Source organism: Scylla paramamosain, chromosome 7 (genome assembly GCF_035594125.1).
Source record: "Scylla paramamosain isolate STU-SP2022 chromosome 7, ASM3559412v1, whole genome shotgun sequence".
Lineage (NCBI taxonomy): Eukaryota > Metazoa > Arthropoda > Malacostraca > Decapoda > Portunidae > Scylla > Scylla paramamosain.
In genome coordinates this window covers 9,576,887-9,592,500 of record NC_087157.1, presented here as the reverse complement: position 1 = coordinate 9,592,500, position 15,614 = coordinate 9,576,887, and the positions used below count along the sequence as shown (strand labels likewise).

Sequence of the window (15,614 nt, the reverse complement as noted above, 5' to 3'; positions counted from 1 at the left end):
ACTGCCTAAGATGAAAAAGACAACCCTTGATGTCTGCATTGGGGTGTACCTGGCGGAAAGCATTCTGTGCAGCATTCTCGAAGTCCGTCAGAATTGTCTGGGGGTTTGCATCTGGAATTATATTTGCAAGAGCTTCCAGCATTTGCACATAGGTGACCTGCATTTTGTTTGGTAGAAGAAAGTACACACAAGGTGGGAACTTATTACCCACTTTGGCATGTATGGTGTACAGCTGGAAATAGATACTGGGAACAACTGCGAAGGTTCCATCACCAAGCCACACCTCAGCATTCTCTAAGACATGAAGTAAGTTCATGTCTCCCAAAATCAGGATCCTGCTGGGATCTTGAGAACCACTGTCATGCAGGACAATATCTGTGAACCTGGCAGGTATGGCAAAATTCAAGGATTGAGGGTTTGGTTCAACAGGGTTGGTTGCACGCCTTTTGGCCCTCACGCTGTCTTCCAGGGTTGATCTTTTGGGTAGCCTTTGGAGAACATCTTGTGACAAGCCAGTCATGTTTTCTGCCAAAATTGACCTGGTGGAATCTTGCCCAGCTGTCGCAGCAGACCTGATGTGTGACTGCACTTGCCTGACTTCTCCAGTTAGAGGATCCCCAGGGTGTGAATGATTAGGGTTTCCTTGACCATCAAGAACTATCCCCTGTAAGGTTCTTATACTGGCTGGACACTTGAATTTCACATTTTCTCTGCATCTCCAGGTGAGTTCTCCGTTCTTTCCCATTCGGTCTTTCCTCAGGACATACTCAAAGCCCCCAACCCTCTTCACTTGGTTTCCTCTTTCCGTCAAGTATGCCATTTTATCTAGCTTAGGCGAGTGCGTACGTGGGCAGAGCAGAGCAGCAAATGGCACTGATGACAATGCAAGAGCTGTGTTCAGAACAGGGACTTGCGAGGCGCTGTACACGGTGCGAACGTGTCCTGTTCCAGTCTACTATTGTACGCTACAGAGGGATCATTTTATTCGTTATCTATCTCTCACTAAACTGGTAAAATAGAGAAGATGTGTGTGTTTTTGCTCGCGTCTGCATGTATATACGAGAGAGAGCCTGGCTCGCAGTTGCCAGCTCTCACAAGAAACTAAAACTCCTACAACATGTGTGTGAGAGAGAGAGAGAGAGAGAGAGAGTGTGTGTGTGTGTGTGTGTGTGTGTGTGTGTGTGTGTGTGTTCACATTCACACGCACACTCTCCCCTAAGCTAGAGAAGATTATGTGTGTGTTTTCATTCGAGTGCATATATACGTGATGAGAGAGAGGGTGTGTTCACATTCGCAATTCCGAGGGCTGAATCCCGTGTGGGCTGAATCCCGTGTGGGCTGAATCCTGTGGGCTGCATCCCGCGTGGGCTGAATCCCATGTGGGCTGAATCCCGCGTGGGCTGAATCCCGCGTGGGCTGAATCCCGCGTGGGCTGAATCCCATGTGGGCTGAATTCCGTGTGGGCTGAATTCCGTGGGCTGAATTCCGTGTGGGCGGAATCCCGTGTGGGCTGAATCCCGTGTGGGCTGAATCCCGCGTGGGCTGAATTCCTTGGGCTGAATCCCGTGTGGACTGAACCCCGCGTGGGCTGAATTCCGTGGGCTGAATCCCGCGTGGGCTGAATTCCATGGGCTGAATCCCGTGTGGGCTGAATTCCACGTCCACCAGCTGTTCACATTGTCAGAAAAGACTTCCTCAGTCACAAAATCCATCTTAGAACAGATGACTGAAATACAGGGTTTTGAACATGTGGTCTGGACTCAGGATATGCGCCGTCTCTACATCTTGGTTTCTAAGGCTCTATGTTTCAAGGAACCAGTGCTACTAGTTGGAGAGACAGGCTGTGGCAAAACAACAGTTTGCCAGATGATTGCTGCTCAAAACAACCAAGATCTTTACACTGTTAACTGCCACATGCATTCTGAAGGAGCAGATTTTCTTGGTGGACTGCGTCCTGTAAGATCACATTCAGATGAGGATGATCGTCTCTTTGAGTGGATGGATGGCCCTCTCATCCTATCCATGAGGGATGGGAGTATGTTCCTAGCTGATGAAATATCCCTTGCTGATGATAGTGTACTGGAAAGATTAAATTCAGTTCTTGAACCAGAGAGGATGCTGGTTTTGGCAGAGAAAGGAGCTGACATTGAAGGCAGTGCCAGTAGTAGCCCTGACATTATTTTTGCCCATGAAAACTTCAGGCTTATTGGAACCATGAACCCTGGTGGAGATTATGGAAAAAAAGAACTCTCTCCAGCCCTTAGGAACCACTTTACAGATATCTGGTGCCCTAAAGTTGAAGTTAATCGTGTATCTTGTGATGTTCTGAAAATTATTGAGCACAACATAAGGAAGGATATTGTTTTGAACCAGGAAGGAAAAACAGAGTTGGGAAAAGCAATGCTGCAGTTCTTAGAACATTTTACAGATACAGAACTCGGCAAGAAGTGTATCCTTAGTATTAGAGATATATTATCTTGGGTTGATTTTATCAACAAGGTGACATTGCAACCAACTTCCTTAGATCCAGGTCTAGCTTATATTCATGGAGCATGTCTGGTACTCCTTGATGGCCTAGGATCAGGACTCACAGGAAGTGGTGTTGCAGGGTGGAAGCAGTTGAGAAAAGCTGGTCTTAATTATCTTTGTCAACAAGTGTGGCAAAATTCTGGAACAAAGCCAAACAAAGCAACACTGGTGGAAGAATTTGTTTGTGAACTGAACTTTGTAAATACAGATACCTTGTTTGGCATAGTACCATTCATTATCACCAAAGGATCAGAAGAGGAGCCAGAGTCAGAAATATTTACCTTCAAAGCACCTCGGACTTGTATCAACTTGCTTCGCCTGCTGAGGGGCTTGCAGCTGAGTCGGCCTTTGCTACTGGAGGGAAGTCCAGGTGTTGGCAAGACCAGTTTAGTCATAGCTCTGGCCAAGGCTTCTAGCCACAAGATTGTACGCATCAATCTCTCAGAACAGACAGATGTCAGTGACCTCTTTGGTGCAGATTTACCTGTCGAAGGAGGCAAAGGTGGGAAGTTTGCTTGGCGAGATGGGCCTTTGTTACAAGCACTACGTGAGGGGTCTTGGGTGGTGCTGGATGAACTCAACTTGGCTTCTCAGTCAGTGCTGGAAGGTCTTAATGCATGTTTTGACCACAGAGGGGAGATATTTGTTCCTGAGCTAGGGAAAACTTTCCATGTAGAGCATCAGACCACTAAGATCTTTGCATGTCAAAATCCCCAACATCAGGGTGGAGCTAGGAAAGGTCTTCCTAAGTCATTTCTCAACAGATTTACACAAGTTCATGTAGAAGCCCTGTCACCTGCTGATTTAGAGTTTATTCTTAGTATGATGTATGGAAAGTTACCTCAAGATATTGTGACAAAAATGGTTCAGTTCAATGAGGTCATCACTTCAGAAATCCAAGTGCAGGGCCTTTGGGATCAATTAGGAGGTCCATGGGACCTGAACTTGCGTGACATGTTCAGATGGTGTGAAATAATACTGAAGAATCAGTCACCAGATTACTACAATCCTGGAGAATATGTTAGTCTTATATACGCAGATCGCATGAGGACAAAAGAGGACAAGAAAAGTGTTTTGCACTTATATGACCGCATATTTGGAGAAGGCTACCCAAGTTATCAGAGTATTGGCAGATACAATATCACAGCAAGAGAAATTCAGATTGGCCATGCAGTTATTAACAGAAATTTTGATGGTGACAAAAGTGAGGAAGACAATACTGGTGACCTTTATCTTATGAAGAATCAGCTACCAGTTATGGAGAGTCTTGTGCATTGCATTAATATGAACTGGATGGCATTATTAGTTGGGGAGTCTGGAACTGGCAAAACTTGCTTAGTAAAATTGTTGGCCAGGCTTACAGGGCAGCGCCTCCTCACACTTACTGTCAATTCAGACATGGATGTCACTGAACTTTTAGGAGGCTTTCAACAGATGGACTACAAACAGTTGCTAGGAGAAGCAGTAAGTACTGCCCTCTCTGAGATACAGGCAACAGTTAGAGCAGCACTCCTTCTTGGTGAAGAATCTCGGGCAGTAACAGTCCTTGCTGCTTGGGAAGAACTTCTTGCTGCTCAAAAGGATAAGGCAGTCAGAACCATGTTTGAGGAAACAACACATTTTCATTATCAGTGTGATTTGCTTCTGGCAGTCCTTCAGACTATTACAGACACACAAGTTGATATGAAAGGGAGAAAGAAAAGAAAGAAGGAATGTGTGAAAGACAATGGTAGTAAGAGCAAGGGACTGGGCAGGGCTGCTGCACTCAGAGACTATGTGAAACAATTGCAGAAGAAAGTCAGAGAGGCTGGAACATTGTCAGGTGGAGGTACCTTTCACTGGGTGGATTCTCTTCTTGTTAAAGCAATACGTGATGGTGATTGGATACTGATTGATGGTGTGAACATATGTTCAGCGTCAGTTCTGGACAGACTCAATGGCTTACTGGAACCTGGGGGAGAGCTGAGCCTCAATGAGCAAGGTGTAGTGGGTGGTAGTGTTCCCACAGTTGCTCCTCATCCTCAGTTTCGTCTTTTTCTTGCCATGAATCCCTTGCATGGAGAAATTTCAAGAGCCATGAGGAACAGAGGGTTAGAGATTTGTATACTTGAATCATGGACAGCATCTGAAGACCTGCGAGCACTGATGCTACATGCTGGCTTAACTTCTGTGCCCCTACAGAATACCCTATTTCAGGCACACCAGACTGTTACTGAACGTCTACCAGGATATGAGCAGCCAGGCATTACCCAGATGAAGCTAGCAGGATCAGTGACTCATCAACCGATCCAGGCTGGTTATCATTCTGATCTTGCCCTCAAGAAAGCATTGACCCTAGTATATGTAAGGTAAGATCATTGTGCTACATATAACTACCATATCAGAAGCTGTTATATTCTACAATGTTTTCTTCATTGACATTAACCATGTTTGTGGGTTCAATTAAGCTGTAATGCCTGCAGTTGTGTCCACTTTAACAATGGCTCTTATGTCATCCATGTCTGATTGTTTGGGAATAAAAGAAAGGTGCAAGAAATTTTCATTCAAATGCAAAGTTTCATATGTAAGTTAGACCATATTGGAAGACCAAATTATATCAGATATTTCTGTTGTTGACATGTCTGTCATTTGTTATTCATGTAACCAAGTAGTAATTCAAACATTGTTTCTTTTGGGCCAACACAAAATCATACAATAATATATTGCCTCATTCTAGCAAATAGGACAGGGTTTAAGATCACCAAACTTAAATGTATGTATTATCTACTTACATTCTTGGCATCATATACACCCGTATCTTATTAAGCTTTTTCAGTGCTTGCATGCATTATTGGTTGAGCATACTTGTCTGTTATTATTATTATTATTATAGATAGATCATATGTATTTATTTCCTTGTATATTGGGACAAAATGTGACATCTTGAATGCAACTGATACAGTTGTCACAACACAGAAACAGCAGTGCTGGTAGCTAAGAGTGATAGGCATAGTGCTCAGGGTTGGCATTATCCCCCCACCCCCACCCCCACCCCCAAAAAAAAAATATATATATAATATATATATATATATATATATATATATATATATATATATATATATATATATATATATATATATATATATATATATATATATATATATATATATATATATATATACACACTTTACATATCAAAATTTACTTATGTATCATATTGATAAATAAGGTCTTTATATGTACATATACATCAAAAAAATGTAAGTAGTCAAGCCTGACCCGTTCGTTTCCTGTACTGTACAAGTTAACACAAGCTTTGTCCAACTAGACCAATCTGTATCAGCATGACCTAAACAAGTGTCTGTTCTTCATAAATAGAAAGTGTCAAAATCTTTCAAGACCTAACTCCCCTTGTGACTTCCGGCACTTAGCCAAAAACATCTCCAATAACTTTGCTTCTTCATCTGTCCCTCCTTTATTTTTAACCTGATGGCACCACTGCCATCTCATCTGTTTCTAAAGCTGAACTCTTGGCTCAGACCTTTGCTTCCCACTCCTCCACCCTCTGACTACTTCACATTACCATCTAAGATCCTTCACAGTGATGTTTTCCATGCCCTTGCTGGCCATAACCCTCAGAAGGGTTAAGGACCTGATGGGGTTCCTCCTATTATTCTCTGAAACTGTGCCTCCATGCTTACAGCTTGCCTGGTCAAACTCTTTCAACTCTATCAACATCTACCTCTCCTTGCTGGAAGTTTGCCTACATTCAGCCTGTTCCTGAAAAGAATGACCATTCTAATCCCTCAAACTATCATCCTTTTGCTTTAATTTCTTACCTCTCTAAAGTTTTGAATCTGTATTCAACAGGAAGATTCTTAAACAGCTATCACTTCAAAACCTTCTGTCTGATTGCAAGTATGGGTTCCATCAAGGCCACTCTACTCCTGATCTGGTTTTTCTTACTGAGTCTTGGTCATCTTTTAGGGATTTGAAACTATTGCTGTTGTCTTAGGCTTATCAAAAGCTTTTAATTGAGTCTGGCACAGAGCTTTGATTTCCAAACTACCCTCCCATGATTTCTATCCTTCTCTTTGTAACTTCATCTCAAGTTCCCTTTCTGACCATTTTATTGCTGCTGTAGTAGATGGTCACTGTTCTAAATCAATTAACAGTGATGTTCCTCAGGGTTCTATCCTGTCACCCACTCTTCCAGTTATTCATCAATGATCTTATAAATCAAACTTCTTGTTCTATCCACTCCTGTGCTGATGATACCACCCTGCACTCTTCCTTGTCTTTTCGTAGATGGCCAACCCTTCAGGAAGTAAACAGTTCTTGCAGGGAAGCCACAGAATGCCTGACTTCTGATCTTTCTGAAACTCCTGATTGGGGCAGAGCAAACTTAGTATTGTTCAGTGCCTCAAAAACTCCCTCCATCTATCAGCTTGACATAATCTTTCAAATAATTACAGTGAACCTCCCTGTTTATCGCGGTTTAGTTATCACCAGTTCACTTTTTTGTGTTTTTCGTTGGAACCTAATTATTTTTGCAATGTGGAAAATTCCACTTTATTGCAGAAAAATTGGCTATTATATTTAGTAAAATACAAGCTAGATGGCGTGGGTTGAGGAAATACCCAGATGAGGGTTTAGGTGTACTTGTATATTTGGCAACACTATTTGCTGATAAGGTGGCGGCCAGGCAGAAGCAATGGTGCGGTTCACACCAACCTGTCACCATCAACAGTTGCTGTTGGTAGGCAGAGTGGGCATCAGCTGGTGTTGATTGGCTGTGCAATCAGTAATTTTTGTTGCCACTGTCACATTGTTTGTGGGTTGATGGTGGTTTTGCGTGTTTGTGTGAGTGCTGTACATTGCTGTTACTGTTCGGTGGTGGTTGGGTTGAATGATCGTGCAGAAGCAGGTTTTGTCACCAGTCAACATGGTGTATGGGTTGTTATCCATATGGTGGTAGCTTTGTGTGTTATGTAAATGTTGTACAAACATTCTGTTTATCATTGCTTGGGTAATGAGGTCAGTGTGTTGTGAACACAACATGTTCCTAATTTGCCGAGGTGGTGGTTAATCACCATTACTGCTACAAGGAAGTGAGCGGTTTGATTAGCAGTCCTTTTTTTTTTCTCCCTCTCTCTCTCTCTCCAGTCAATATATCACAGATTTTAGTACTTTGTGGGTGCCTTTGGAACATAACCCCGTGATGAATTGGAGGTTCACTGTATCCCCTCTTCTTCAGTGACACTCAACTGTTCCGCTCTTCTACACTGAACATCCTCAGTCTATCCTTTACTTATAATCTAAACTGGAAACTTCACATCTCATCTCTAGCTGAAGCAGCTTCTATGAAGTTAAGCATTCTGAGTCATCTCCACTTTTTCTGATACCCCCCCCAGCTGCTAACTCCATGTATGGAGTATGCTTCACATGTATGGTTGGGTTCCACTTATATCGCTCTTTTAGACAGGGTGGAATCAAAAGCTTTTCGCTTTATCAACTCTTCTCTAACTGACTATCTTCAACCTCTCATCACTGCAATATTGCATCTCTTGCTATCTTCTACCACTGTTTTCATGCTAACTGCTCTATTGATCTTGCTAATTGCATGCTTCTCCTTCTCCTGTGGCCTCACTGCACTAAACTTTCTTCTTTGTCACCCCTATTCTGCCCACCTTTCTAATTAACCAGCTAACCAGTATTCTCAATCATTCATCCACTTCTCTAATAAATTCTGGAACTCCCTTTCTGCTTCTGTATTTCCTCCTTCCTATGTCTTGAACTCTTTCAAGAAGGTTTCAAGACACTTATCCTTTAATTTTTTGAAGACCATTTTTGACTGTTTGGGGATTGGCACCTCAGTGGGCCCTTTCTTTTTCTTTTTCTTTTACTATTATTATTATTATTTTTTTTTTTTTTTTTGTTCTTGGCCGGTGGCCCTCCTACATGAAAAAACTCTTGGATCCTTTTGTTTCATTCTAGATTAGTTTTTGATTGCTTATTTAAACTAATTAACATATAAGTATGAGGAATAAACAAAAAATAAATAGAACCCCTCCAAAAAACAATAAAACACCTCCAAAAACAAACCAGTAAAACCCTCAAAAAACAGTGGATTGGATTTAAAAAAAAAAGGGGGTTTTTCCAACCCTGATAGTGCCAAATTTAGATCATATTTTCCAGCTCCTTTTCTTAAAAATTTAAGTTAGTTGAGCATTTCAGGCAGCTAGGAACCATTTACCTAGAATTTCTCTCTGTATGAATATAGATAAAATACTTTTATTTGTATAGGTATACATGCTTGTTCTACTTTTTTCCAGATCTCATGGTAAACCTACAATCAAAAAAGCTGCATATGAAGCCATAACTGAAGTTCTGGAACATTGGGGCCAAAATCCTGACATATGCTGGCCTCATTATGAGAACCAGGTCTTGAGTGTGCAAAAACTTAGCCTGGGTAGTTGTTTGGCACAAGTGAAAGTTTTTGCTTCACTGTTGCAGGCAGTTACTTTAGCGGCAAGAGATCCAAAACTTGTGTCCACCGGGAGCCTGGGTAGTTGTTTGGCACAAGTGAAAGTTTTTGCTTCACTGTTGCAGGCAGTTACTTTAGCGGCAAGAGATCCAAAACTTGTGTCCACCCGGATCTTGGCATCACTCCCTTTGCCCTGTCCCTTACCATGTTCAGAAGTGAGTGTGCTGAGCTGTGTTGTTTTGCTTTTTTCAGCAATGGCAGTTCAAGACTGGCCAGTGCTCTCAGAATGGATGACACAACAAATGAAATCTGCATCACACACCAAATCTCATCTAGAGCAAAATGTTTCATCCCTACTGAATTTTGTTTTGTCCAGAAAAGTTTGTCTTGCATCTCAAGCCTTGACAAATGAAACTCTGCAACATGCTTATGATCCACGCTTTGCCCTGCTGAAACATTCCAAAGCAGGAGATCAACAAAATACTTCTAATTTTGAGAGCCTCTCTAATAAGTCAAGTTTATGGCTATGGTATACTGTGTATTACTGTTTCAAACAGAATGCTGTTGTTGAAAAGTCTAATGGCAGTTACAAATTGGATTCAATGACACTATTGGAAGTTTCTCATGCAGTGAATAAGGGCCTTGTGGGTAGTAGCTCTTCCCCTCATGCCTCAGTTCCTCATCTTATCCCTTTCTTCTCCCAAATTAATAAGTTCATCTTGTCCTTGACGGATGATAAACACATACCCATCACAAATCAAGAATTCTGCCTGTTTTTGTCTGCTTTGCGGTGGTGTGACCGCCTCTACCAGTTTTGCAGCCAAAATGTGAGTAAATCAAAGTTTCATCTGTTTCTGCCACAGTTAACTTTGCATTGGCATTGGGTTTATGAAGAGTTTCTACAGAAAATTCCTAGTTCATGGGAATATTTGGTTTCCGAGCAATTCAGGAAAGTAGTGAAGATCTTACACTTAGAGTTTGAACTAGAATATGGCCCAGTTCACAAAATTGCCTCAAGGCTGCGATCATGCACATCACCAGCACCATTTCCATCTGCCATGATCTCAGGTGCTCAGTTTCGCCTGTTAGACTTGACATCCAGTCTTGCTCCAGCTACAGACAATGAAAATGTCAACTTGTTCTTAGCATCTTCCACTGGAAAGGAAGTATGTGAGCTACTAATGAATATTGCAAGCGAAGTTGCCTCTTGCAATGCAGAAAAAGTAAATGATATACATGACCAGATTAGCAGTGTAGAGGATATTGTTAAAGAAAAGTGCATTGGCCAAAAGGCTTCATCAAAAGTGAAAGACAGAGACTTAATGGCACTACAGGTTCAAACTTGGCCCTTAAGGGATTATTTAGCATCCCATGTTTTGTCAGTTGAGAGAGTGAGTGATGAAGTATCACCACTCATACATGATGTTGTTATAGAGGCACCTGGAGTATATACAGAACTTATAGGCTTTCTTTCTGGTCCAACCTTTAGACCATCAGCTGCATTTGGAACTCACAGCTATCTTGCCCTAACTCAGAGCACTGCCAGTCGACAAACTTGTACTTACCTCAGCTACTCTCCTGTTTCCTCTGAAGAGAATGAAGAAGTAAAGAATAGTGTACTACTTCATCCAGCAGCATGTCAGCTCTCATACATTTTGCTGGCTGGGAAAAATACATCCAGTTATGATATTGAGAGTGCAATGCAGAAAGTTCCTACAGGTATGCATGTTGAAAAACTGGCACAGTTAAGAGTGCTTAAGTCAACATTGTGGAACAATTGGTCCATTCTTGCTGATCCTTCACTAAGCTATGAGGCATCATTTACCAATTATGTGGTATTTTATCTGACTTCATCTTTGAAAGTTTTTGCCGATGCATTAGGCATTTCATCCGAATTTGGTGGTGAATCCGATCATCTGCAGATAGTCTCCACTCTTGCATCTAGGATAATTGAGGCTAATGTTTCTTGGTTGCCAGACAGTAGCCAACAGCAGCTCCAAAAATTGGTTAGGTTTATTACAAGTCTCAAAGAATGTTCAGATAACTGGAAGGATAAAGCAAACTTTGCTGCCCAAGCAGCAGTTACACTTGGTACACTTTACACTAGTATTTTAAGTCACATGGAACCAGTTGATCCAGCTCAGTTTCATTCTCTGAAGTTGCAGTATCATCAGGAAGAACTGCAAGATTTGGAGTCTCATTTGATGCTAACAGCATGGTTTGAACACTTAAGAGGTAGTTTGGATTACTCAAGAGTGCTAGAAACCCATCCTCATCTGCCATCATTTGAGGCAAGATGCAGCCAGATAAAGTCTGAGATGACACACATGTCACAGCAGACTGCACATCGTGCAGGTGCAGTAGAGTATCATCAACTAAAGCAAGATTGTGTTCATTTTTGCTCAAGTGTGTTCATCCCTGAAAGAATCCAAGAACTGTCTGAAAATCTTCAAATAGAGGAGGATAGGTTACCTTCAGAATCCTCATTAGTGAAAACTGAATGTCTTCTTGCTTCTTGTGATAACTTTGTTAAAAAAGTTGTGCAGCAGTATCCCCTCTATCGGGATATTACATATCCATTCCTACAAGCAGTGGCTGTAACATGTGAAGCTCTTAGGATTTTAGTATGTCATTCTCATATACATTCATTTAATGTAAAATGTGGCATCAACTTGACAGATAACTTGGCAAAGTACTCTTCCTTCCCTGCACAACGAGAACCATCACGTCCCCTTCATGTGGTGAGTGATCAAATGAATGTTGCCAAGTGCATTCCAGTCTTGTTGTGTGAAGAACAGTTTCATGGACAGATAAAAATTGCTACAACTGTTGCTCTTCGTGCAGCACTCCTGGACTTGTTGAATGTGACTCTAGCTCAGCACCACTTGGATGAATCTAGTATTGAATTGGCCTCTCAACTGTTGGGTCAAGCAGTCTCTCAGTGGAGGCAACAGGAAGAAGAGAAGGCCCGCCATGCTGAGGAAGAGGAAAACTTGTACTGCCATAAGGCACGCACTCTTGCGATGTCTGAAACAGATGAAGAAACATTAGAAAGAGAATTCCAGAGACCTTCCCATGCTTTGATCATGAATTTGATGATTTGAAGGGAATAAATTTAGAAGATACAGTAAAGATGAAAAATGGTGAAAGGGAGGAACATCAAGATACTCTGGTTATGTACATGACTGATGAACAACTTTTTGAAATAAGTGAGTTACATAACAAGATTTTTGCAAACTTAGTTCACACTTCATGGCTTGCTCCTGACACAAAAGTCTCCATCCATTCACAGGTAGTTACAGCAGCACTGCTGAGGTTCTCTGTGCTTCAATCCCTTATAGGAACTGTAGGAACCATAGCAGGTTGCTGCCTTGATCAGGCTATGTTGGGAGCTCATATTTTGAGTAATGATTACTCTTGCTCTTACTTATCTCAAGAATCCCTTACACCACTTCTTGAACATCCCTATGACATCTATAAAGACCCCAATCCCCAAGAGGTGTTGAAAGTTCGCCCACTACTGAATTCAGTGTGTGAATGTGTTAATGAACTCCTCATGCAGTGGCCAGGTCATCCTAGTTTGGTAATGGTGAACACTGTTATATCAAGAGTGTTGGACTTCCCTCTCACTTCTCCACTTATGAAGCATGTAATAGGCTTGGAAACAATTCTGGAAAAGGCTCAGGAATGGGAAAGGAATGCTCATTCTGGTGTGTCCATGAAGGAACAACTGGAGGCTGTGACTCACCAAGTCCTTGAGTGGCGACAGCTGGAGTTGAATGCATGGCGCTCTTGTTTAGACTCTGTCACTCACAAGGTTGCGGTTCAGGGTCGGAAATGGTGGCCATATCTTTTTGATACGTTCCAAGCTGCTCTTACAGAAACAGTTACATTGCCTGAAGTATTACAAACACTGAAACAGTTTTTGGAAACTGCGGTCTTGGGTGATTTTCAAATTCGCCTACAACTCCTTTTTTCTTTTCACTGTCATCTTGCAGTACTAGAAAAGAGTAAAATTACTCAATCATTAGTGGCTATCACATGGAATTTATACCACTACTTCAGTCAGTTCTTGCATTTGGTAACCACAGCAATAACCAAGGCCAGATTGCCAATTGAAAAGGAAGTGAAAGGCTATGTTAAGATAGCTCGCTGGAATGATATCAATTACTTTGCTGTGCGAGAGTCTGTAGATAAGAGTCGTCGTACTCTTCATCGCCACATGAGGAATTGGGAAAAGAATTTGAGACGGCCTTTTGCACCACTTATGTGTGACACAAACTCAGAGTTGAATGAAGACCATACAGGAGCTTGGGATCAAAAGTCTGAGATCTGCCCATCAAAGATCCCTTATCCTGTTTTGCCTCCATCTCCTGTAATGGTAAAACACTCAGAAGATGTAGGAGAATACCAAGTCCTTTCTAGACTCACCTTCCTAACCAAGCGCTGCCACAAGTTAGCATGTAGAATGCTGTCTGAGTTTTCTTATACAGTCTATGTGGATGAAGTTGAAGATACCACAGTCAAGATCATATCCAGTTATCAAGAACTTCAGGCAGCAGCAACACGAGCTGAGAATGCTCCTTCAGATAAAATACGTGTCAAGCAACTGAGAGGTGTGATGCAGCGCCGAAGGGAATCTCTCACACGGCTCTTCAAGGTGTTAGATTGTATGGGTGTGACCTACACACGTGGTAATAGCCTTTGGGATCATAAGGATATTGACTCCTGCCTGAACCTTTCACCAGTAGATTTGGAAGTTGCTCACACAGACGTTCCATCTTTGTTGCCAGCACGAGAGGCCTGGCCAGGGTGTGTAAAGTATCTTAACCGCAGTATTGGTCGTCTCTCCTTGCTGTTGTCCTCCCTACAGCAACCACATCAAGATCTTGGCCCTGAACTCATCAAGCGGCTGCGTGGCATCTCATGTCATCTTTTTTCTTCTGGTGCGGGACCAAAGGATGTCCTTATCCTATGTTAGTGAATTTACTCACAAATTGCATAATCTTCTCAAAGACATAAGAGAAGTAGATTCTCATCACTCAGTGAGTAAGATGTTGACAAGAATACAGCATCTCCACTCTTTGACAACTTCTTTGTCACTTACTCTTGAGGAGACTGTTAAAGTACTTGGGACATATACTAATGCTAAACCTTTACTGTTGCTTGAAGCTTCTCCATGTAAAATAGAAGTTCATGAAGCTAAGACCATTCTAGAAGGAACTAAGGGGAAAATTGATTGTTTGGCATTAAAGCTTACCAGTTTATTGAGACATTTCCAGAGTGGCCATAGATTAGTTACTCCAGCCCACAGTAAAGTGTACAATGACATCATAAATAATCTTAGTCAAGATGCCAAGGAGTTACATGAAGTTACCAAGATGCTTTCAGTAAGACATGATAAGCTACATCCAGTCACTGGCCAACTAAACAAGTGGTTGTCAGAATGGTGGGCTGCCCAGTCTAATTTCTCTCTTGCTAATGTTGCTCAACCACAAGATGATGTTCATGGTGTTGGTTTTGATCTATTGGAAAACTGTTTGACTCAAATATTGCTGTGTGTAGAGAATTTGTACAAGAAACATTGCCCTGTACAAAGCAAAGTTGAAAATGATGAAGAATCTGGAAAGGATATGCTTAGTCTTGGATTAGTCAAACAGCTCAAGTCTGATACTGAAAACCTGCACATGGAAGAAATTGTGACCAGAATACAGAAGCTTGTGAAGATATCAGAATGTCAGCCTGACATACAGCAGGTATTGAAGGCTTCACTACCACTCCTTGAGCAGTATCATGCAATTTGTGAATCTGTTTTGCTAATGATGACAAGCAGTAACAGAAGTATTGCTAAATTAACATCAATTATAATTGCAGTTTTTCAAAACTTAGCAGTAAAAGGCTTTTGTCGTCCTCAAGAATTGCAAGATGAAGGTGGAGAGGGGGCTACAAATTTTGAGGATTCAGGAGGCACTGGCCTTGGTGAGGGTGAGGGTAAAAAAGATGTTTCTGATCGCATTGAGTTAGAAGACCAACTTGAATCAGCCTTGAAGGAGGGAGAAAAGGAGGAGGCAGGAGACAAAGATTTGCAAGAAGAGGATAAGGGAATTGAAATGAATGAAGATTTTGAGGGAAAGCTGCAGGATGTTGAGAAGAATGAGAGAGGAGAAAGTGACAGTGATAATGATGATGATAATCAAAAGGATTTGGATAAACAAATGGGTGAAACTGAAAAAGGTGCTGATAAACTTGATGAAAAAATATGGGGTGATAATGAGGAAAGTGAGGATGAAGAGGAGACTAAAGACCAGGATGAAGAAGATGGACCTGGAGAGGGAGAAGCTACAGAGTCAAAAATGGTGGCCAAAGATGATAATAAGAGTAAGAAGGAAAGAGATAAAGAACAGAAGAAGAAAGAAGACTTAGATGAAATAGAGGACACAAGGAAAGAAAATGAAATGAATGAAGATGGCCAAGAATATGATGACAATTTCACTGATCCCTATGGAGAAGCAAACATAGAAGATGAAGAAGAGGAAAAAATGGAGTTGCCAGATGACATGAACTTGGATAATGGTGACACCAATGAAAATGATGATGATGATGATGATGAAATGGATCA

The 15,614-nt window shown here is 41.6% G+C and overlaps 1 protein-coding gene across 1 annotated transcript in view; it reads left to right on the top strand.

The window, feature by feature from the left end:
• Window positions 1-15,614, top strand: part of LOC135102477 (midasin-like) — a 57,908-nt gene that overhangs the window by 27,509 nt on the left and 14,785 nt on the right. The window contains 6 exon segments of the mRNA XM_064007793.1: window positions 430-605; window positions 723-929; window positions 1,567-4,877; window positions 8,844-12,099; window positions 12,102-13,931; window positions 13,933-15,613. Of these exon segments, the coding sequence (XP_063863863.1) occupies window positions 430-605; window positions 723-929; window positions 1,567-4,877; window positions 8,844-12,099; window positions 12,102-13,931; window positions 13,933-15,613 (10,461 nt within the window).